We start from the raw sequence: 22,642 nt of genomic DNA, 5'->3' as shown, positions 1-22,642 counted from the left end.
CTATTCCTTTGTGTTTTTAATTTAGTTTTCCTTGTAAGAGTCAAGTCCCTCAGCTGTAGGTCTTTTGGAGTTTGCTGGGGGTCCACTCCAGATCCTGTTTGCCTGGGTATCAGCAACGGAGGCTGCAGAACAGCATATATTGCAGAACAGCAAATATTGCTGCCTGATCCTTCCTCTGGAAGCTTCATCCCAGAAAGTCACCCGCCTATATGAGGTGTCTGTTGGCCCCTACTGGGAGGTGTCTCCCAGTTAGGCTACATGGACCCACTTGAGGAGGCAGTCTGTCCATTCTCAGAGCTCACATGCCGTGTTGGGAGAACCACTGCTCTCTTCAGAGCTGTCAGAGCTGCAGACGTTTAAGTCTGCAGAAGTTGTCTGCTGCCTTTTGTTCAGTTAAGCCCTGCCCACAGAGGTGGAGTCTAGAGGCAGTAGGTCTTGCTGAGCTGTGGTGGGCTCTGCCCAGTTCGGGCTTCTTGGCTGCTTTGTTTACCTACTCAAGCCTCAGCAATGGCAGATGCCCCTCCCCCAGCCAGGCTGCCGCCTTACAGTTTGATCTCAGACTGCTGCGCTAGCAGTGAGCAAGGTTCCATGGGCATGGGACCCGCTGAGCCAGGCATGAGAGAGAATCTCCTTGTCTGGCAGTTGCTAAGTCCTTGGGAAAATTGCAGTATTTGGGTGGGAGTGTCCCATTTTTCCAGGTACAGTCTGTCATAGCTTCCTTTGGCTAGGAAAGGGAAATCCCCTGACCCCTTGTGCTTCCCATGTGAGGTGATGCCCCAGCCTGCTTCAGCTTGCCCTCTGTGGGTTTCACCCACTGTCCAACCATTCCCAGTGAGATGAACCAGGTACCTCAGTTGGAAATGCGGAAATCACCTGTCCTCTACATCAATCACGCTGGGAGCTGCAGACCAGAGCTGTTCCTATTCAGTCATCTTGGAATGGATCCTCCAATATTTCAAATACTGAACGTATATCCCCTAACAAAACACAAGTATTGGCTGGGTGTAGTGGCTTGTGCCTATAATGCTAGCACTTTGGGGGGCTGATGCCAGTGGATTGCTTGAGTCTAGGAGTTCTATTTTTTTTTTTTTTTTTGAGATGGCGTCTCGCTCTGTCACCCAGGCTGGAGTGCAGTGGTGCGATCTTGGCTCACTGCAAGCTCTGCCTCCTAGGTTCATGCCATTCTCCTGCCTCAGCCTCCCGAGTAGCTGGGACTACAGGTGCCCGCCACCACGCCCGGCTAATTTTTTGTATTTTTTAAGAAGAGACGGGGTTTCATGGTGTTAGCCAGGATAGTCTTATCTCCTGACCTCATGATGCCCCCCTGCACCTCCCAAAGTGCTGGGATTACAGGCGTGAGACACTGCGCCCAGTCTCTATTTTTTAAAATAAAAATTAAAGCAAAAGTATCTTCCCAAGCACCCCCAAAAATAGAATAGGAGGGAAAGACTGATAGTAATGAGAGTCTTCCTCCTCCACCATTCCCTGGAAATTGGTGGCAGGTCTCATTTTGATGTGTGTTGCATTGTTATAAGCAGAGACTTTGGAGGGGGCACTGATAAACAGCACTAGCAGAAATAAGACTATCTGCCCTTGAATCTTTTCACATGTTCTCCAGGATTCTACTTTCCCTGCTACCAGCCACTTCACCAACTTTTAATTGAAGTGACAATCTGGAGAGACGACTTCAAAATACTCAAAGTCTCGAGAGAAATACACAGAAACGATTAAGGTTGCACAGAGATGACCCAGTCATTCTTTGAGTTGCTGCAGCATAATTGGATTTATTTATTATATATTTTACACAAATTGGAAAGAAGGCAAAGTTATTCAGTAAGGTAACTATATTGGTCCAGAATCTTCCTGTGACAGTCTTCTTCTGGAAACAGGTTTTGCTCACTCCAGCCACAGGGGGTAGCTGGGCTAAATACAGTACCTAATGTTTCCTTGACCACAGGGACTGGTCTAAGGGATGGGAAATAAACCAGTATAAATCACTGAATTCTTCCCCTAGGATTTTTCATCTCGAAGCTAGACAAATCAGTTTTTTCTGCTGGTTATAGAATGGTGAGAATACGAGCCTAGAGGCCAGTTATGGGGGCTCATGACTGTAATCCCAGCACTTTGGGAGACTGAAGCAGGAGCACTGCTTGAGTTCAGTTCAAGACCAGCCTGGGCAACATGGCAAGACTTTATCTCTACAAAAACCAAATACATAAATAAAAATTAGCCAGGCATGGTAGCCTGCACCTGTGGTCCCAGCTACTGGGGCAGTTAAGGTGGGAGGATCACTTAAGCCTGGGAGGTGGAGGTTGCAGTGAGCCATGTTTGTGCCACTGCACTCCAGCCTGGGTGATATAGCAAGATCCCATCTCCCCCCACTAAAAAAAAAAAAGTAGTGTGAGCCCAGAGCTCCCATAACCGTGTCCATGTCCTTCATCATGTGAAGAACCCAGTTGAATGTGGGGTCTCTTACCTGCAAAGATAAATAGAGGTGAGAGGTTTGGGGTTGTATTGATGGGAATGTCAACATCTGTTCTTGTTCACAGGCTTGACTTTACTCTACTCTTATTCTTCTCAGGTTGGTTACATGTGCCAACCAACTTCCCCCTTTGCTTAAGCTTGTTGAAATAAGTTTCTGTTACCTGTAACAAAATATATCTTATCTGCTCAGCTCCAGTTCCATACATCTGAGTGCCTACTAGGTATCTCCCTTTGGATGTTTCCTGGTACTTCAAACTTGTATCTGTAGTAAAACGCATCTTTCTTCTCTTCTGTACTCTACCTGTCCCGTTTCTTCTAGTCTCTCAATCTGGTTACCAACATCTACCCAGCTGCCCAAGCCAGAAATCTATAGCTCTTCTAGACTTCTCTCTGTCTACCTGATCCCCCATCTCTCAATAACTAATAGGTTTCTAAGTGCTATTCCTCTTCTTTAATATTTATCCTATATCTTATCCCCCATTCTAGAATCCTTGATACCCCTTCTGTTTTTTTCCTTCCCCCACGATACTGAAAACATCAAATCTTAGAATGCTTACGCTCCCCACTGCCTCTGTTCAATGGGGTCCCTGTCCCCTTCTGATAAAACTTCTGGTCCCTGATGATTGGTCCAGAGCAGTCAGCATAAAGGCTGGTCAGTAACATATAAGAAAGTGTGGCAAGAAAATTCTCTCAAACAGAGAACAAATACACCAATCAGATCGTTTTCTATGAGGAGATCAGTACCTGAGACATGAAGGGGGCTACACAGTTGCCAAACAGAGGCTGAAGATATGCAGAGAGAAGGCAGAGGTGACAACAAGCAGGCTTTGGAAACTCTTGAATAAACAGAACATGAGTAAGCAAAAACTTCCAGGTGCTCTGAACGGAAGGTAAAGTGATTGTCTGAAGTACTGGAAATGAATAGAGGAATGAAATCACCAGAATAGAAGAGGACCAACTCTTGCTGTGAGGATACAACAAAATAATACTAGAACTGCTCCAGAACCTGAAATGCTTTCCAATTCCTAAAGTATACACACCTCAACCTGTATGAAACACGGCTGGATAACAATACATTGCTTCCTGTGTGATTTCTGTGTTCCCATAAGATTCTTGTTATCCCTATGGCCTCAACACACAATAACATAAATTCTAGTTGTATAAATTAGTTCCCCAACCAAATGATGCTCTGCCATATCTATGTGCATACATGATTTCCTCCAATTGGAACAATTCTCCCATCTACCATACAAAAACCCCTAACTTTGCCTACCATGTACCCATCTTTTAAGACTGAGCTCAAGGTCCTCTAAGCAGCTTTCTATAACTCAGCCAGGTAAGCTCCTCTTCCTTTACTCTAGCACATGGTAATTGTATGTCTTCATAAATAAAATATGAGCTTCTTTTGTTTACCTTTGTATCCCCGGGCCTGGCCCAGTACCGAGGACAAAGCAGACATTTAATGAATGCCATTGTTTTGGTTAAAGCTCTCAGTTGCTAGACTCTTTCAATAAACAATAAATGTACTAGCCTTCCATTATCACCCCTCTTCCAATATATCTAATTACAGTCTGCAGTATCTGAAGTGGGCCATGGTACTATAAAAAGACAATGATTCCATGGCTTTTACGTAAGATTTCCTCAGCTCAGAATGCCCTTCTCATCCCTGTTCCCCAACTTCTTCCAAGAATAGAGGTAGGAAGTCCAGAATTAATTGCACTGGTTCAGGCAAGAGAGGATGATGGCCTGGACTAAGGAGTATTGGTGGGGTAAGAGGTAGTGATACATTCTGGAGGTGGAATAGGCATTAAGTACTTGGTGAAGATTTGGTTATAAGAGGAGGAAGAGAAGCATATCAAAAACAAATCCTGGAGTTTGAGACCAGCCTGGCCAACATAGTAAAACCGTGTTTCTACTAAAAATACAAAAATTAGCTGGGGCTATAATCCTAGTTATTCAGGAGGCTGAGGCAGGAGAATCGCTTGAATCCAGGAGGCAGAGGTTGCAGTGAGCCAAAATCGCACCACTGCACTCTAGCCTGGGCAACACGGTGACATTCTGTTGCGCAAAAAAAAAAAAAAAAAAAAAAAAAAAGAATAAATCCTTTGGCCTCAGCCTTGGCTGCATTGTTGGCTTCCCTGGTTTTGAGGCTTTTGGACTTGGATTGAGCCATGCTACCAGCTTCTCTTTTTCCCCAGCTTGCAGGTAGCCTATTGTGGGATTTTGTCTTGTAACTGCGTAAGCCAATTCTTCCTAATAAACTCCCTTTTAGATATACATTTGTATTATCGGTTCTGCTCCTCTGGAGAACCCTAACATAGTATCATTCAGTGATATTAAGTACATTGACAGTGTTTTGCAATCACCGCTACCACCTATCACCAGAACTCTTTTCATCTACCCAAGCTGCAAAACTTCTTATATGAAACACTAACTTCCCATTTCCCCTTCCTCCTAGTCCCTGGTATCCACCATTCTTCTTTCTGTCTATGAATTTGACCACTCTAGGCACCTCCTATAAGTACTATTGTATAGTGTTTATCTTTTTGTGACAGGCTAGTATCACTTAGCGTAATGTCTTCAAGGTTCATCCATGTTGTAGCACATGTCAGAATTTCCCTCCTTTGTAAGAAGAAATACATTCCGCTATATGTGTATAGCATATTTTATTTATCCAGTCGTCCTTCAACAGACATTTAGGTTGCTTCCACCTTTTGGCTATTGTGAATAAAGTTGCTGTGAACATGGATGTACAAATGTCTGTTCAAGTCCCTGCTTTTAATTTTTTGGGTATATAGTCAGAAGAGAAATTGCTGACCATATGGTAATTCTAAAGGTTTTTTTGAGGAAGTACCATACTGTTTTCCATAGTGGCTACACGATTTTATGTTCCTATCAGCAATGCACAAGGATTCCTCCACATTCTTGCCAACACTTGTTATTTATTTATTTATTTATTTTAATTTAAAATTTTTAATAACAGCTATCCTAATGGGCCTGAAGTGGTATCTCAGGGTTTTAACATTTATCTAATGATGAGTGATGATGAATATCTTTTCATGTGTTATGGGCCACTTGTATATCTTTTGTGGAGAAATGTCTATTCAAGTTCTTTGCCTATTTTTCAATTAGGATGATTTTGTTTTTGAGTTTATAGTTATTCTGTAATAAGAACCAGTTCTAGGAATACGAGTCTAGGTCTTCAAAGCATGAGAATAAGTGTATTAGAATGGCATGAAAATTCTAGGGACCTTGGGAAAAGAGGCAGAAAGAGATGAAGCTGCCAAAGAAAACTAAAAAAATGTTAAGTCTGGCTGGGTGTGGTAGCTCATGCCTATCATCCCAGCACTCTGGAAGGTTGAGGCAGGAGGAATGCTTGAGCCAGTTCAAGACTAACCTAGGCAACATAGTGAGATTCTATCTGTATAAAAAATAAAAACATTAGCCAGGTGTGGTGCTGTGTGCCTGTAGTCCCAGCTATTCAGGAGGCTGAGGTGGGAGGATTGCTTGAGCCTGGGAGGTAGAGACTGCAGTGAGCTGAGATTGCACAATTGCACTCCAGCCTAGGTGACAGAGAGAGACTGTCTCAAAAACAAACAAAAAACTTTTTAAAGTCTCACTCTTTAGAGAAGAGTAAACAAAATGCACTCAGAATTCCGGGCATATTTTAGTATTGTAGTTTGAGAACTGTATAAGTAAGCACTGGTGGACTGCCTTGTGAACCTAACCACTATATAGGAACACTACTTATATAAAAATATAAAAAATGCCCTATGTTATAATCCTTTAATTTAAATGTAAACTTTTGGTAAATAATTCATGTATAAGCTGATGACTATTTACATACTAAAATTTAAACTTGGGAAGTATGTTGGTTGCATTAATGGATTACAGAAATAATTACTCATTATATAATACTTTAAATTAGGAATTTAATATTTTTCAATCACCAAAAATTCATTTGCATGAATCATTTGTGGTATACCAGAATAAGAAAATACACATGATACAGAGTTATGGAACCAATAGTCATGATATAGTTGATAGAAACATCAAGACAAAGCAATTATGTACAGATAGAGACAAGGGTTGAGAAAAGAGTAAGGGTGCATAGAAATCTGTGCTGTTAAATAAAGTAGCTATAGAAAACAGTATTACTAATCACTAATAATAGATAACTGACCACCAAAAATAACATCAAGTTTAAATTGGATAAATTTTATTATTTTTAAAGTAACCATTTTATTGAATCTATTGAAAACTGATAAACTATTAGATTTTGAATTTTTGGTAAAACGTTATAAAACCAAGGTTAGAGAAATAACCTATCATATGGTTGTATAGTGTAATTCATATATTTTAGCATAAATATAACATTATTTTAAAGCATATCTAGGGTTATTTTCAATGTTTTATACTTTTATACTCTCTATAAAATAACCTATAGTTAAGAAAACATACCATTCTCTCAAAGCAAAATAAAACAAAGCTTTCTTTAATCTGAAACTAAAGATGAGCTTTCCATTTCTTGTCAGGATCTGTGCTGCTAACTGTAGAAAGAAAATCAGAGAGTAAAAATTTAACAATAGATAAGTAAATGCACTGGATTTTAAGTTACCTTGTGGCTAGAAAAAGTACTCATTCTTAAAATAATTTTGTTGCTCAATATAAAGTTGGGTATTTTTGGTACATGTAAAAACAATGCTAAGGCTTCCACATCAAATTCAAGCTTAGAATTCTGGCTTTTAAGGATTACATTTCTATAAATTATTAGTTTGACAAACTAACACTAGAAAATAATTACATAATTACTGCTTTAACATCTCTGAGTTTACTACCTTTACCACTGTTTAAAACCTTTGGCTGTTCCCAAATCTACCACATGTAAAATTCTTCGTGGTTTTTGGGTCTGGGAGAATAGAAGTTATCTTCCTACTACATGTCTTTGATTGCCATTCTGGTGAGTAAGGATTGGAATTCCAACTGAGATTCTAATTCCCATGGGAGCCTTTGGTTCCAACTTGTGGTCAACTGGCCCTGTGCTACTGACCTTCCTAGCGCCTGTCTCTCTCCAATTTAAAGTGATATTCATGGGAGAACTCTGATGGGTATTATTTTTCCTCGAAGGAAACTAAGGCATCTGTAAAAATATTTTAAATGCTGGTAACAGAAGAAAATTTGGAAGCATACTCACATATTTTTCCTTCTTTTTCTAGTTTTTTCAAATGAAGCAAGAGATTACGTTTAGCCATTTCATGTAAATTCTCAGGAGTATTCTAAAAGAAAAATGAAGGTGAAAAAAATTCCTTCTTTTTAAAAAAAGAACAGTTAATTTTTTTGAAAGCTTTGAAGAAAAGCAAAATCTAACAAAAGTTTATCTTAAACACATTTTTAACTTAACATTTTTCACAATTTCACTTTGTATACATCTTGTTTTATATTCTATCTATACTCCTATAGATAGAATAGGTTGTAAGTGCCATAAAGACAGTAGCAGTATCTGTTTTTTTTTTTTGAGACAGAGTTTCACTCTTGTTGCCCAGGCTGGAGTACAATGGCGCGATCTCAGCTCACTGCAACCTCCGCCTCCCAGGTTCAAACTATTCTCGTGCCTCAGCCTCCCGAGTAGCTAGGATTACAGGCGTGTGCCAGCATGCCTGGCTAATTTTTGTATTTTTAGTAGAGATAGGGTTTCACCACATTGGCCAGGCTTGTCTCGAACTCCTGACCTCGGGTGATCCACCCGCCTTGGCCTCCTAAAGTGCTGGGATCACAGGCGTGAGCCACCATGCCCGGCCCAGCAGCAGTATCTGTTTTGTTCATTACTGAATATTCAGTGTTTAGCATAATAATACATAGCAGAAACACATTAATATTTTATGAATGAATAAATGTAAAAATTATTCTTAGAATGTTTTCATGATGCTACAGACAGTTGGCCCTATAATTTATTTATTAGGTTACACGGTAATATCTTTGTATAGTTTAATTTAAATTTAATTTTTAGAAAAAAGTTTTTGGGGTGGGCGCAGTGACTCACACCTGTAATCCCAGCACTTTAGGAGGCCGAGGCAGGCGGATCACCTGAGGCCGGGAGTTCAAGACCAGCCTGACCAACACCGAGAAACCCTGTCTCTACTAAAAATACAAAATTAGCCAGGTGTGATGGCACATGCCTGTAATCCCAGCTACTCGGGAGGCTGAGGCAGGAGAATTGCTTCAACCCGGGAGGCGGAGGTTGCAGTGAGCTGAGATGGCACCATTGCACTCCAGCCTGGGCAACAAGAGAGAAACTCTGTCTCAAAAAAAAAAGTTTTTGAGATACAGTCTTGCACTGTCACCAAGGTTGGTGTGCAACGGTATGATGTCGGCTCACTGCAGCCTTTACTTCCCAGGCTCATGTGATCCTCCCATCTCAGCCATCCGAGCAGCTGGGATCACAGGCATGTGCCACCACGCCCGGCTCATTTAAAAAATTTTTTGTAGAGTTGAGGTCTCACTATGTTGCCCAAGCTTGTCATGAACTCCTGGGCTGAAGCAACCCTTCCACTTAGCCTCCCAAAACGCTGGGATTACAGGGGTGAGCCACTATGCCTGGCCACAAAAGCTTACATTTTTAACCTCTAAGCTATGCTACCTAGACAGCAGACATCTAATAAACATTTGCTGAAAAACTGAATTATACTGAATGCTATATAGTGCTGTCAATACAGTGATATTCTCAGAGGCCACTGAGGTGTAAGGCTCTTTCCCTACATACTACTTTACTCATGTTCTTTGATTTTTTTTTTTCCTTTTTCTCCATTGTTTGGCATTGCTACTACTTCTCACTGCTTTGCTACTACTTCTCACTGTTACCATCCCAATATTTGTGTCTAGCAGGTCACCCCGCCTTTCTTGGTGCAGGCTAGCACACGAGATAATCAAGATGGCTAGAATAATCCAAAAATTATTACAAAATGTAATCATCAGGCTCTTGGTAATTCCTCCTAAATAGGCAGTTTCTCCTACAATAGTCAAGTATATAAAGTTCAATGATGGCTCAAAATGGCTATCTTTGTTCTCTAAGGCCAGTTTTTGTTTAATTTTAGCGCTGTAGAAAGTTTAGGCTGCTGGTCTCACATCTAGAAAAGTGGCATAACTTCTGATCTGGGATATGATAAGTTTACCATTTCTATAGTCTACTAAATAGATAATTCTGATAAATCTGTGACTACATACAAATAAGAAAACTGAAAATTACCTTGTAAATAATTTTTACAAGCTCCATTACTGTAAATGATTTCTCAAAGTTCTCACGAAATAATGTAAGAATTTGCTGCTCTCGGATATTTCTGTGAGAAATGTATTCTTGAATTTTAGCTTCAGCATTATGAATTACTGGGCCATGTCCTGAATTAAAATAATTATGAGTTACTTCAGCCAGATAAAAAAATACTAAGTACAACAGAAGCTAACTCACTCTATGAACTATTTGGAAAGCTATACAGGTGAAAGAGATTTAAAAATTATGTACAATGCCCCCCAATTAGAAAATTATAGCAAATACAATATATAGAAGATATTGTGTACATTAAAAATAGGAATAAAAATTTAACAATAAAATATAGCAATAAAAATAGCAACTACAATAATAACAATAGGTAATGTTTATGGAGTGCTCACTATGTGCTAGGCACTGCCCTAAATGATTAACATACATTATTCTTACAAGAATCCCATGAAGTAGGTACAATTATTATACCTTTCTTATGGCAGAAACTGAGGCATACGGAGGGTAAATAATCTGTCCACAGTTACATAGCTAAGAAGGGGTAGAGTTAGGATTCTGACGGGATCTCTTAACCACTCTGTGCTCTTGACCATTAGGCTAAGCTTATAAAATACTGCAAAAGGAGAATGTAAAAAGCAGTTTCATGTACATGACCAAGCTCTATTAAAAATTCACAAGACCCACAGTAGAACTTTAAGAATCCTATGTATACGCTTATGTATGTCAGAAATTTTGACAACCCAGATTACGTTATACTATAATTTACCTCCCTTTTAAGACAGTACATATTAATATTATATATTATACAAGTCTGGAAGAATGATGTTCTTGAATATTTGAGAACAAAATATTCAGAAGCAGGCTAACCTGTTATGGGATCTGGTTAGACACAGACCTATCATTTATTTGCTGTGTGGCTAATAAATGAGGAATTATCTGAATCTCTCCAAGCTGTTTCTTCTGATGTGTGGTGAGGAAACCACTACCTACTTTACAGGGTTTTGGTGAGGATGACAACTGTAAAGGCCTTGCACAAAACCTGATGGCTAGAAGGCTTTAATATTATGGTAGCTATGGCTACAGAGCATAATTTACATATAAACAACTGCTGTGCTAGTAAGCCACTTCACTGGATTCATTAAAGCACTCTAGAATCTTTACTAGGCAGCCTCTCATTAGCTTAGCCTGAATGTGAATTCACCGAACGTCTGCCCTCTTCTCTTTAAAAATAGCTGTCTTTAGCAAAAACAAAGCAAAACAAACAAAACCCCCAAAGCTATCAGCCTGCAATCCTTTAACGTCATCATATTAATCTAAATGCCTAGCTCTACTGTATGTTTTTTATTTCCCCAGCAGTAGGAACTCATCACAGAGTATAAATGTGTTGAAGATACTGGATGGATGGATCTTTCAATGGGTTAGGAGCAAGTTAGAAGAACTTAGAAAATTAAGTGGCCTAGTCCCTTTTTCCTTTTGGGCCTTTTTGTTGGGTCCTTTCTTAGCTTTTTTTTTTTTTTTTTTTTGAGAAGGAGTCTCACTCTGTTGCGTGATCTCTGCTCACTGCAACCTCCGCCTCCCATGTTCAAGTGATTTTCCTCCCTCAGCCTCTTGAGAAGCTGGGATTACAGGTGCCCGCCACAACGCCTGGCTAATTTTTGTATTTTTAGTAGGGATGGGGTTTCACCATGTTGGCCTGGCTGGTCTTGAACTCCTGACCTCAGGTGATCTGCCTGCCTTGGCCTCCCAAAGTGCTGGGATTACAGGCATGAGCCACTGCGCCTGGCCATTTCTTAGCTCTTAAGATGAAGGAGAGATTGATATTGTAGAACAGTCCAGCGAGATCTGAGATACTAATATGTTTCTCTTTCTGGAGAATGGAAATAAGGATTACCATTTTATAGTTGATATAGAAGCTATTGGTATTTCAATATTGTAAATTAAAAAAACTAAAGCTCAGAGGTCAAACATTACCCAAAGTTACACAGCTAAAATGTGGTACAAATACAAATCAAGTTAACAAAAATGACAGTGGCTTATGGAATGAAAATATTTTCCCATTTCAATGTAAGCTTATTTCTTTGCACAGTTCTATTAATAACTGTATGTTGAAAAATAACCCTCATATCTTTATCAAAAGTTATTAATATGGCTCTCGGCCTTCTCTTTAACTGCACAGCTAGAGAGGACTTAGGGGTGTATTTTTTTCCTTTTTTTTTTTTTTTTTGAGACAGAGTCTCACTCTGTTGCCCAGGCTGGAGTGCAATGGCGGATCTTGGCTCATTGCAACCTCCACCTCCCAGGTTCAAGCAATTATCCTGCCTTAGCCTCCTGAGTAGCTGGTATTATAGGTGCCTGCCACTATGCCCGGGTAATTTTTTTATTATTAGTAGAGACAGGGTTTCAACATGTTGGCCAGGCTGGTCTCGAACTCCTGAACTCGGGTGATCTGCCCACCTAGGCCTCCAAAAGAGGGGTATATTTTAAAGAAGTAGTTTATATATATATATATATTTTTTTTTTTTCCCGAGACAGAGTCTTGCTTTTGTCACCCAGGCTGGCACACAGCGGTGCGATCTCGGCTGACTGCAACTTCCATCTCCCACGTTCAAGCGATTCTCCTGTCTCGGCCTCCCAAGTAGCTGGGATTACAGGCGTGTGCCACCATGCTCAGCTAATTTTTGTATTTTCAGTGGAGACGGGGTTTCACCATGTTGGCCAGGCTGGTCTCGAATTCCTGACCTCATGATCTGCCCGCCTTGGCCTCCCAAGTGCTGGGATTACAGGTGTGAGCCACCGAGCCTGGCCTTATATGTTATCTCTTCAAGGCCAAATACATACAGAGACAAGCCAAAATGAACCTTCCTCATCATCTGACACAAATGGTTTGCTAGGTTTGAAAAACTATCCACTTTGGCATGCCTGTAAACCCAGCACTTTGGGAGGTTGAGGTGGGAAGACTGCTTGAGGTCAGGAGTTTGAGAACAGCCTGGAAAACACAGCAAGACCTTGTCTCTATTTAAAAATACAAAAAAATTAAAAAATTACCCACCTGGATATATAATATCAGCTTTAATTTTCAATAACTCTTTTAAAGAGTTCATATAATCATAGAGGTCTTCAAATATCGTTGTTCCTTCCCCTAGGATGCAGTCTCCAGAAAAGATAGCGTTTTCTTCCTCTAAGAGTAGAGCCATATGATCATCAGTGTGGCCAGGTGTATATAGAACTCTGGTTGAAAGAAGAAATAAGGAATAATAACAATTATGAACTCAGGCTTAGAAGAAATTCTGAGAAGTAAATTATTCTCTATCCTTATCTTTAGACACAAATAAACAGATGAGTTAAAAAGCATCTTTTTTTTTCTTGTACCCACTGAAAATTATCATTAGAAAATGCTCTCCTTCAACTAAACAAAGATTCTCACTCTGAAGTAAAATTTAATACTTTTCCCACCCTTTTTTTCCTTCTTTTTTTTTTGAGACAGGGTCTCACTCTGTTACCCAGGCTGCAGTTCAGGGGCACAATCACAGGTCACTGCAGGCTCAATCTTCCAGCCTCAAGTGATCCTCCCACCTCAGCCTCCTGAGTAGCTGGAACCACAGGTGTGGGCCATCAAGCCTGGCTAATTTATTTTTATTTTTTGTAGAGACAGGAGCTCACAAAATTGACAGGCTGGTCTTGAACTCTTAGACTCAAGCAATCCTACCACCTCGGCCTCCCAAAGTGCTGGAATTATAGGCATGAGCCACCTCGTCTGGCCTCCTACCTTTTTTCTTATTTTATAAGTAATAAGCACTGATTATAACAAATTTGGAAAAGAGAAAAGGAAAGTATTTAAAAGAAATGAACATCAACAACCATTTCTATTCCTCAGAGGGAGTGCTTTTATTATTATAGAATATATATTTATTTTCTATGCATATTTATATTTTAAAAACAAAACTGTGATATTGTTTTAATACCTGATTTTTGAATTCTTAACTTACTATATTGTATTTTCCTACATCACTATATGTTTACATCATTTTCTACACACACACACACACACACACACACACATACACACGTATATATGTTTGTTTATTTTTGAGATAGGTCAAGGTCCTGCTATGTTTTCCAAGCTGTTCTCACCCAGGCTGAAGTATGGTGGCATGATCCTGGCTCACTGCAGCCCTGACCTCCTGGGCTCAAGCAATTCTCCCACTTCAGCCTCCTGAGTCATTGGGAACACAGGTATGTGCCACCATGCTTGGCTAATTTATTTTTATTTTTTGTAAAGACAAGGTCTGTCTATGTTGCCTAGGCTGGCATCAGTATATACTTTTCAAAGACAAGTATTTAAGTGCTTAGCACAGTAGGTGGCACAAAGTTGCATGCTTAATAAATGGTAAAAAATTTATTTAAATTTTTAAAATAAAAAATTTATTTTAAAGCTTAAACTTTCTTAACAGGCAGCAGGTGGTCAGAAAAAGACTCTTTAATCTATTTTTTTGCTAATTAAAAATTTTAAGAACAGAGTTTTTTTTTTTATAAATTTTACCCTACATAAGAAATTTATATGCTTTTGTTTCCTTTTTCCTTTCCTCCAATTTTCAGTTTTTGTTGACAAAACTGATTATAATACTTTTAAAGTATGACAGGTATTTTATTTCAAAATTTCTTATTTACATTTATATTGTTTTGTAACTATGCCAACAAGAAACCAGATAAACAAAAAGCTGAGTTCAAATAATCTGTTCTGCGAAGCACCCCCTGACTTCTCAGCAATATACAGACTTAATTCTCTGTACTGATCACCGTTGCCTCTACATTATTATTCTACTTTGAATTATATACTATTCTGTAGGCTTCAGATTGTTTTGTTTACTATTCTACCTCACAAGATTATGAGTTCCAGAAGGGCAGGACTCTCATCTCATTTTCATTTTTATATACCCAGTACTTGGCACTCAGTAGTAGCTAATTTTAGTAATAGATTGCTTTCCATGTGCCAGGCACTGTCTTCAGGGATTTACACATATTACACATTTAATCCTTACACTACTTTGGGTTAGGCATTATTAACCTCTCTATTTTACATTTTACATAAATAAATCACAGCAAATAGTAATAAATGTCTAAAGGAATATAGTTTAAATTATATTTTATTTAGTTTAAGAGGATAATTACCTGTCTATTCTAGTCAGTATTGAGTTATTATGTGCTTGGAATATATATCTATTTCTCTATCTGTATATATAATTTTTTGTTTTTATTTTTTTGAGACAGAGTCTCACTCTGTCACCCAGACTGGAGTGCAGTGGTGCAATCTTGGCTCACTGCAACCTCTGCCTCTCAGGTTCAAGCAATTCTTCTGCCTCAGCCTCCCAAGTAGCTGGGACTACAGGTGCTCACCACCATGCCTGGCTAATTTTTGTATTTTCAGTAGAGATGGGGTTTCACCATGTTGGCCAGGGTGGTCTCAAACACCTCACTGACCTCAAGTGATCTGCCCGCCTTGGCCTCCCAAAGTGCTGGGATTACAGGCATGAGCCACTGTACCCAGCCATGCTTGGAATATACTTAATAAATCTTCACAATAACAGAATATTTTGTGGGAACAGGGTAAATGTGATGACATATAGATGAGTGATAAGTGACTTATCAGACAGGAGAAAATGGAAGCCTAAATAAGCAGCGGGGAAAGCTGAGAACCAATCAGATTTGCACTGCAGAATTCCTCAAAGTCTAAGGATTTGGGAAATCTGGAAGTGGAGGGTGAAGTGGAAGGAAGGTGGCTGAAATAAGAAGTCTATTGAAAGTCTTTTTAACAAACATTCAGATCCTCAGAGTCTCTTCCCACTTTGAGTTGAGAAGTGCCCCAATCTCACTAAGGGAAACGCTGGAGGTTTAATCTTTGAAGAGGGTAAAACAAGGCACAGATGGAGGAAGAGACAATATACTAAAAAAAAGGAAGATTACAAGAATATATGTAGATTCCTATGCCTTCTTTCCACACTCAGCTTCTATAATTCTGGCAGCCAGGCCTTTACCCTACATGAAGATTAGAAGAGTCTTTTTCTAAGTTATTTTACCAACTCAGGAAGAAAGACTCTACGATACCAATGATGGAAGGTTCCCAACTGAAGAGCTCATCCAGATTATCCTACAGTGAGGCTTAAAGCCTACAGAAGACTCCCCCTCACATTCTCAGAGCTCCCAAATAGCTCTGTAGTTTCCATCAGAACACAATTAGTAAACATCAGAAGATAATCAGGATTACTAGTCATCTAAGGAAAGTCATGTTGAAGACAGTGAATAAAAACGAACAAGCAAACAAAGCAGTTATGAAGAAAATTTCCAAAAGAACCAAACCCCATAGAATATAATATCCTCAGCAAAAAGAGAAGAAATTGCAACTATGAAACAAGAATAGGGTAGTATAAAAGGAACATTTCGGAAACAAAAAGGGTTCCTGAAAATTACAAATCTGAGAACAGAAATAAAAACATGTAGTAAGGTTAGGTGATAAAGTTAACAAAAATCTCCCAGAAAGTATAGTAAAAAGGCAAAAAGATGAAAAATGAGAGAGAAAAAAATAAAGTTAGAGTAGTACAGGAGTTCTAACAAAATAATAGGAATTTTAGTAAATGAAACAGCACACAAGAGATGACAGAAAATATGCACCTCAAGAAAAGTTTTGGAACTGAAGGACATGTTTCCAGACTGAAAAGGCCTATCACGGATTGACAAATACTCTGCTTTGACTAAAACTATAGTCAATTCCTCTGAGTTTTTTCTGATGATGGGACTCAGAACACACCACCGCCAAAATATGGCACCTTTGCATGCTGAGTATTTTAAGATGAAGGAATCACTGTGAAATTTCAGGATACAGTGGACAAGAAGGAAAAAAGCAAAAGCCAGGGACCAAAAAAGTTAGCAACAGAAGGGCTTTAGCTTTCTCTATTGCAATATTGAAACCAGAAGGAAATGAAACCTTGCAGACAATACTGAGAAGGAAAAAGACTTTCAACTTAGAATCTATACTCATAAATACCTTAAATCAAGTTAGATGAAAAAAGACTACTTTTAGACATCTAAGGTCTCAAAAATTCACCATTTCTCAGGAAGCCATTGGAGGTGGGTTCCTCTAAAACAGAGGGGGTTTTAAGAAAGTTATGGGCACTGGAGAGAGGCAAAGTTCCAGAAGCCCCAGGTGAGAGTGCAGAGAATTCTGAGATGACACCAGCACCAGGCCTGGAGGAAAACAAGCCGAGACAGGAGCAAGTTATTAGCTGGGAGGCTTAAAGGGAAGGTTCTTTCAGAAGATGAAATTGAGAGAATCCATGATACATTTAAACACCCTAAGGGAAGATTTATATACTCAGAGTTAAATTAGTGATAAATACACAGAAAACTATCCAAAATAACAAAGCAAAAACAATGACTAATTGCAGGAAAGCAGGAAAAGTAAGCATAGTTTACTACACAGTTCAGCTGTAAAGTGTCTACAGTCGTAACAACATCAACACCGAATGCTGATCTAACCAGCATTATGACAGGTTAGAGGACAGGAATGGTGTTCAAAAGTGGGAGAAGAGGAAAACCCAATTCTAATTTTTTCATAGTGGAAAGTTAATAAATATCTTAAATTGAAAAATAAGATGTAGCAAAGAATCAAATAGTCCTCTAAGATTTGTAACTGTTACTCCCCCACTGTATAATTTCTTTCTCCCTAGATGCAACTACTTTCACCTCTTAGCTAATCATTTATGTCATTTTTCTGTATGTTCCTATACAACAAAACCATACCATTAAAGGTAATTATGTGTGTCTCTCTTCCTTGAGACCTTGATGAGCCTAGTCATGATATGTAAATGTTTTCAAGTTTGGATTTTAGATTCTAGAAGCCACACTAATAAGTAAACCTTTTGAAACATGTTTTTAAAAAAATTGTATTATTATTTTTAAGAGATGAGGTCTCACTCTGTCACCTAGTCTAGAGTGCAGTGGAGTGATCATGGCTCACTGCAGCCTTGAACTCCTGGCATCAAGGGATCCTCTGGGACTACAGGTGTGAGCCACCATGTAAACCTGTCTTTTTACAAAACGATCTGATTATAGTTTAATTTAGAATACAAAACTCGTTTAGGCCAACCTTATATTAAAAAATAATCTATAAAAAGTAGTATACAGAAAAAAGTATAAAGCTATTTGTGTTAAGCTTAACTCACAGGACCACATTATTAATTAAAGCTCTAGTAAAAAGATGTGTGACTGTCATTAGAGCTAAAGGTTCAGTATTTTCACAGGATAATTCTACCAAACATTTAGAGGTCAGATAATTTCACTACTATGTACTTAAACTCTCCTGAAGCATAGAAAAAGGCCAGGTACGGTAGCTCACACCTGTAATCCCAGCACTTTGGGAGGCTGAGGCCTGAGGTCAGGAGTTTGAGATCAACCTAGCCAACATGGCAAAACCCCGCCTCTACTAAAAATACAAAAAGTAGCTGGGCGTGGTGGCAGATGCCTGTAATCCCAGCTACTCACGAGGCTGAGGTAGGAGAATTGCTTGAACCCAGGAGGTGGAGGTTGCAGTGAGCCAACATCGCACCACTGCACTCCAGCCTGGGTGACAAAGTGAGACTCCATCTCGAAAAAAAAAAGAAACAGATAAAGCCCCAAACTGACAAAGGTACAAAAAGAAAAATACTACCCAATTTTATTACTATTCTAAAAATAATAACCAAAATGTTAACAAAGAAAATCCAAAAGCACATTTAAAGATCATGACCAAATAAGGTTTATTAAAAAATGCAAGAATGCTCCAATATTATAAGACGCCTGAAAATCATAGTAAAGATATGGAGGAAACTAATAAGTTCATCTCCCTAGACAGTGAAAAGACATTTGATAAAATTCAACTCTTAAATAAAAGTATTTAAGAGAACTGAAATGACTATAACTTAGGGAAGTTTCTCCTTTGCCATAAATATAAAAATCAACCAAATCCTTAATATTAAATACTGAAACTGTAAAGTCTTTAAAAAAATCGAATAATATAATAGATATAAGGTATAAGATATTAGATACTAATGGGAGCAATTATTTTTGAAAGGCCAGTGTCTGACATTAAGAACTATTATGCTTTTATAGTTTCCAAGGGTATATTTCATATATTGCAAACAATTACTATATTATAGTTGATCCAATGGCAAGGTATTAAAGAGCTGTTAGAAATCATCTCTTTTGTCTGGTTAAACCTGTTGCAAGCTGTTAATAGAAGTATCCAATGTTATATGAAAATAATTCCAAGGGGTGTATTTCTAGCCAACTATATAAATATGTGTCTGTGTGTGGGGATGTGTCATATCTTGTGGACAATCTTATGAACACATAGAATGCATTAACAAAGAGAACCCCAATCTTTCTCTTTTTAATCTACAAAAACTCACTTGGAGAACCACTCTTCATCTGAAAACTGTCTTGCTTGCAATGCCTCCTTCATTATCAGCCCTCCCTGACCCCCTAACACACCAGAACTTAATTGTTTTCTGTGCTATAAACAGAACACAAGCACCAGGGTTTCTTAAATTGGGGAATCAGTAATCTCAATTCTCCAGTCACCTGGGTGGCTGCTGTAATTTGCATAAACCTGTTAAAATTCACTTCACACAGGCAGGAGGAGAAAAGGAAATGACATCAGAGGTGCTTTGCTAAAGGTCCCAGGAACTGCAGCTATGGCCTTCCTATTTAGCAGGTAGAAAATTTATCTAGTTTTGTTACTTCTGTGATAGAGTGGACTTTGTAAGGATGACTCTCTTAGAGAATTCGGGACAGTAATCAAAAACTGTCAGATTGACTTTTCTTCAAGAAATTTAACTTAGCTTGCTAGTTTACATCCAGAATCAAATTCTTATGAAAAACCTTTCTAGTTTTCTGCTTTTTACTGCAAGGGTTCTTGGTGGATATTATCTCTGTCCCTACTACATTTTATTTTATTTTTTCAAAGTTGGCAAGTAGGCAAGATCAACTGGCCAATGAATACATGAGGACTGAGGCAGATTTTAACCTTCTACTTATGCAACTTTCGCTGAACAAAACTCTTAAGTGCTGTTATTTATGTAGAGTTGAACTCTGTCTAATGTCTTTTCACCAGCTAGCTTAACAGAGGTTTTGCTTAAAATATTACATGTTAATATTGAAAACAATTGGGCTTTTCTGACTTCATAAAAGTGAAAATTGAAAACCACGGTCATCAGGAAATTAAATGCTTTATCCAGGCTTTAGCATAATGATAATTTATATTTTGAGAAAAGATTATTTACAACTAGTCATCTTTAAAATGTGTCTGTTTTTGATTCTTTTTGTCGGTTTTCCCCTTAAATCTTTACATAGATTCCCATCAGAGTACAGTAAAACAGAAATTAAATAGAATTCATATAATATTTGAAATCTTTGGCATCAATTCACTCCAGGAATCCAAGACAGTACTCAACTGAAGGGGAAGCAAGCATAAGGGAGATTTCTGGGACACTGATACTGTTCTGTTTCTTCATCTGAATGCTGCTTACGGGCCTTGTTGAATTTCTGAAAATGCATTACTTTGTACATTTATGCTATGTGATCTTTCCTGTTTATATATTATACTTTGATAAGAAGTTTTTAAAAAAATGTCCTGTTCCACCTGGATGGCAGTTAACATCCAACAGCGGCATATGTTTAATCTGGAAAATTAGGTACAGCTCTAAGGAATACCCATGATTCTATGATAACTGTGATAAACCAGTACTGTGATTTCCAAATCTTTGAGACAGAAGAGTCAATAAACCATCTCTACCCCTTTCATTAACTTGGCCTAGGGCTGGAGTGCTTTGGAGGAAATTTCAGTACTATCAAGAATACTTTCTGAGAAGCAGTAATATAATGTTTGTTTTCCTTTGATGTCATGGGCAAATTATATAACATGCTATTATATTTTCTTTTTTTTTGGAGACAGAGTCTCGCTCTGTCACCAGGCTGGAGTGTAGTGGCACTATCTCAGTTCATTGCAACCTCTGCCCTCACAGGCTCAAACAATCCTCTCACCTCAGCCTCCCAAGTAGCTGGGACCATAGGCACACACCACCATGCCTGGCTATTTTTTTTGTATTTTTGGTAGAGATGGGGTTTTGCCATGTTACCCAGGCTAGTCTTGAACCGCTTGCCTTGGCCTCCCAAAGTACCGGGATTACAGGTGTGAGAAAACACACTTGGCTATATTTTCAATAACAGCATTGTAAGGAAACTGCCCAGAAACTAGCAGGTTTCTAAACTACATTTTGAAAACCACAGCAAGTAGAAAAAAGGGGGCACCAGTTTAAAAGAGGACATGGACATCTACTACTTCATTTTCTCTTACTCATCTGTTCATCTATTTGCCTCTTTAAAGATACTAACTATATGTAAGATAAATATTCAGTGCCTTCTGTGTGCTAGAGGTGAGGATGTGAGGATGAACCTGGTATCTGCCTGTATCAGAGAATGGCTATCTAGTTACTAAACCCATTTCCTCTATTTTGCTGGGCATACAGTTAAAGTATATTTTCCAGACTCCCTACAGTTAGGGGTGGCTTATGACTGAATTGACAGCCAATGCAACAGAAGACTTGGTCCATGAAAACCTCCCATGCAATATCCCTTCCATGCTTTTCTACCTGCTGGATTGATTAAGCTGCGCATGGCAACCTTGAAAAAAAAGTCTTGAGGAGGGTAGAATCACAAGATGGAAGGAGCATAAATCATTACTTGCAGAGGGCCACTGGCTAACTGGTAACCTTTTTGGGACTTTATGGGACCAAGAAATAAATTTGTTTCCTATTTGAGCCGTTAAACATTTCTGAGTTGTTTTGCTATCGCAACTGACATTAACTAATATTGTGAACTTAAGGAGCTGATTCCTTTTTAAGGAGACACCCTCCTCCACAAAACCATAATACAACTTGATAAATGCTATTATAGAATAACATTTATACAAAAGCGGAATAAGAGCAGTTAATTTTGCCCAGAAAGCGTTTTTGATATAAGTAACATGTGAACTGGGCTCTGAAGAAAAGATAAAAATTTACCAGGGAGACAAGTAGTGGAAAGGGGTGATGTAAACAAAGGCATAAACAGGCATAATATGCCCAGGAGTATTTGTATATTGGCTAAGTGTTTTTGTGAGGGGAGTGGGAACTAAGACCAGAAAAGTGGCCTGGGGTCAGACTGCGGTATGGTAAAGAGAACAAACATTATCTTGTATGCAGCGAGAGTCACTAAAAATTTCAAGTAGCACAATGTAGGATGGTAGGCTAAAGGGGAGAGCTGGAGACAGTAAGATAAAGGAGGAAGTACTGGTAGTGGATATGGAGAAGGGATAGCACTGACAAATATGTGTGTGCGTGTGTGTGTTTGTGTGTGTATTTACCTATTTTTTTTTTTTTAGAGATGGGTTTCTACTTTGTTGCCCAGGCTGAAGTGCCGTGGCTATTTACAGACTCGATCCCAGTACTGATCAGCATGGGAGTTCTGACCTGCTGTTTCCTATCTGGGCCAGTTCACCTCTTCTTAGGCAACTTGGTGGTCCCCAGCTCCTAAGGTCTCAGAAGTCACCATACTGACGCTGAACTTAACATGGACATGCGATTGGCATAGTGCACTACAGCCGAGAATTCCTGGACTCAAGTGATCCTCCTGCCTAAGTCCCTGTGTGGCTGGGACTACAGGCATGTGCCACTGTGCTCAGCTGACAAATATATTTTTTCCATAAGTTATTGGGGTATAGGTGGTATCTGGTTACACAAGTCCTTTAGTGGTGATTTGTGAGATTTTAGTGCACTCATCACCTGAGCAACATACACTGTACCCTATTTGTAGTCT

General features: G+C 38.8%; 2 protein-coding genes across 9 annotated transcripts in view; one reads left to right on the top strand and one right to left on the bottom strand.

The window, feature by feature from the left end:
- Window positions 1–22,642, top strand: part of LOC105483600 (XK related 9) — a 170,194-nt gene that overhangs the window by 25,728 nt on the left and 121,824 nt on the right. The window contains exons 3-4 of one of the 7 annotated variants that reach the window (XR_011606953.1): window positions 19,421–19,502; window positions 20,141–20,899. The exons of 4 other annotated variants lie outside the window; for them this stretch is intronic. The gene's annotated coding sequence lies outside the window, so the exon portion shown is untranslated. Of the gene's footprint in view, window positions 1–13,852; window positions 13,991–19,420; window positions 20,052–20,140; window positions 20,900–22,642 lie in introns of those variants that run through there. 2 more of the 7 variants (XR_011606954.1, XR_011606955.1) reach the window with 2 other exon arrangements.
- The window catches only part of LOC105483599 (lactamase beta 2), a 29,998-nt gene continuing 14,313 nt past the window's right edge, over window positions 6,958–22,642 (bottom strand). For both annotated transcript variants that reach the window (XM_011744540.2, XM_071068129.1), the window contains exons 4-7: window positions 12,807–12,985; window positions 9,728–9,876; window positions 7,679–7,760; window positions 6,958–7,034 (exon numbers count right to left, since the gene is read on the bottom strand). In XM_011744540.2, the coding sequence (XP_011742842.2) occupies window positions 6,991–7,034; window positions 7,679–7,760; window positions 9,728–9,876; window positions 12,807–12,985 (454 nt within the window). In that variant the 3' untranslated portion in view covers window positions 6,958–6,990. The remainder of the gene's footprint in view (window positions 7,035–7,678; window positions 7,761–9,727; window positions 9,877–12,806; window positions 12,986–22,642) is intronic.

This window comes from Macaca nemestrina, chromosome 8 (genome assembly GCF_043159975.1).
Source record: "Macaca nemestrina isolate mMacNem1 chromosome 8, mMacNem.hap1, whole genome shotgun sequence".
Classification (NCBI taxonomy): domain Eukaryota; kingdom Metazoa; phylum Chordata; class Mammalia; order Primates; family Cercopithecidae; genus Macaca; species Macaca nemestrina.
This window is presented reverse-complemented; position numbering and strand designations above follow the sequence as displayed.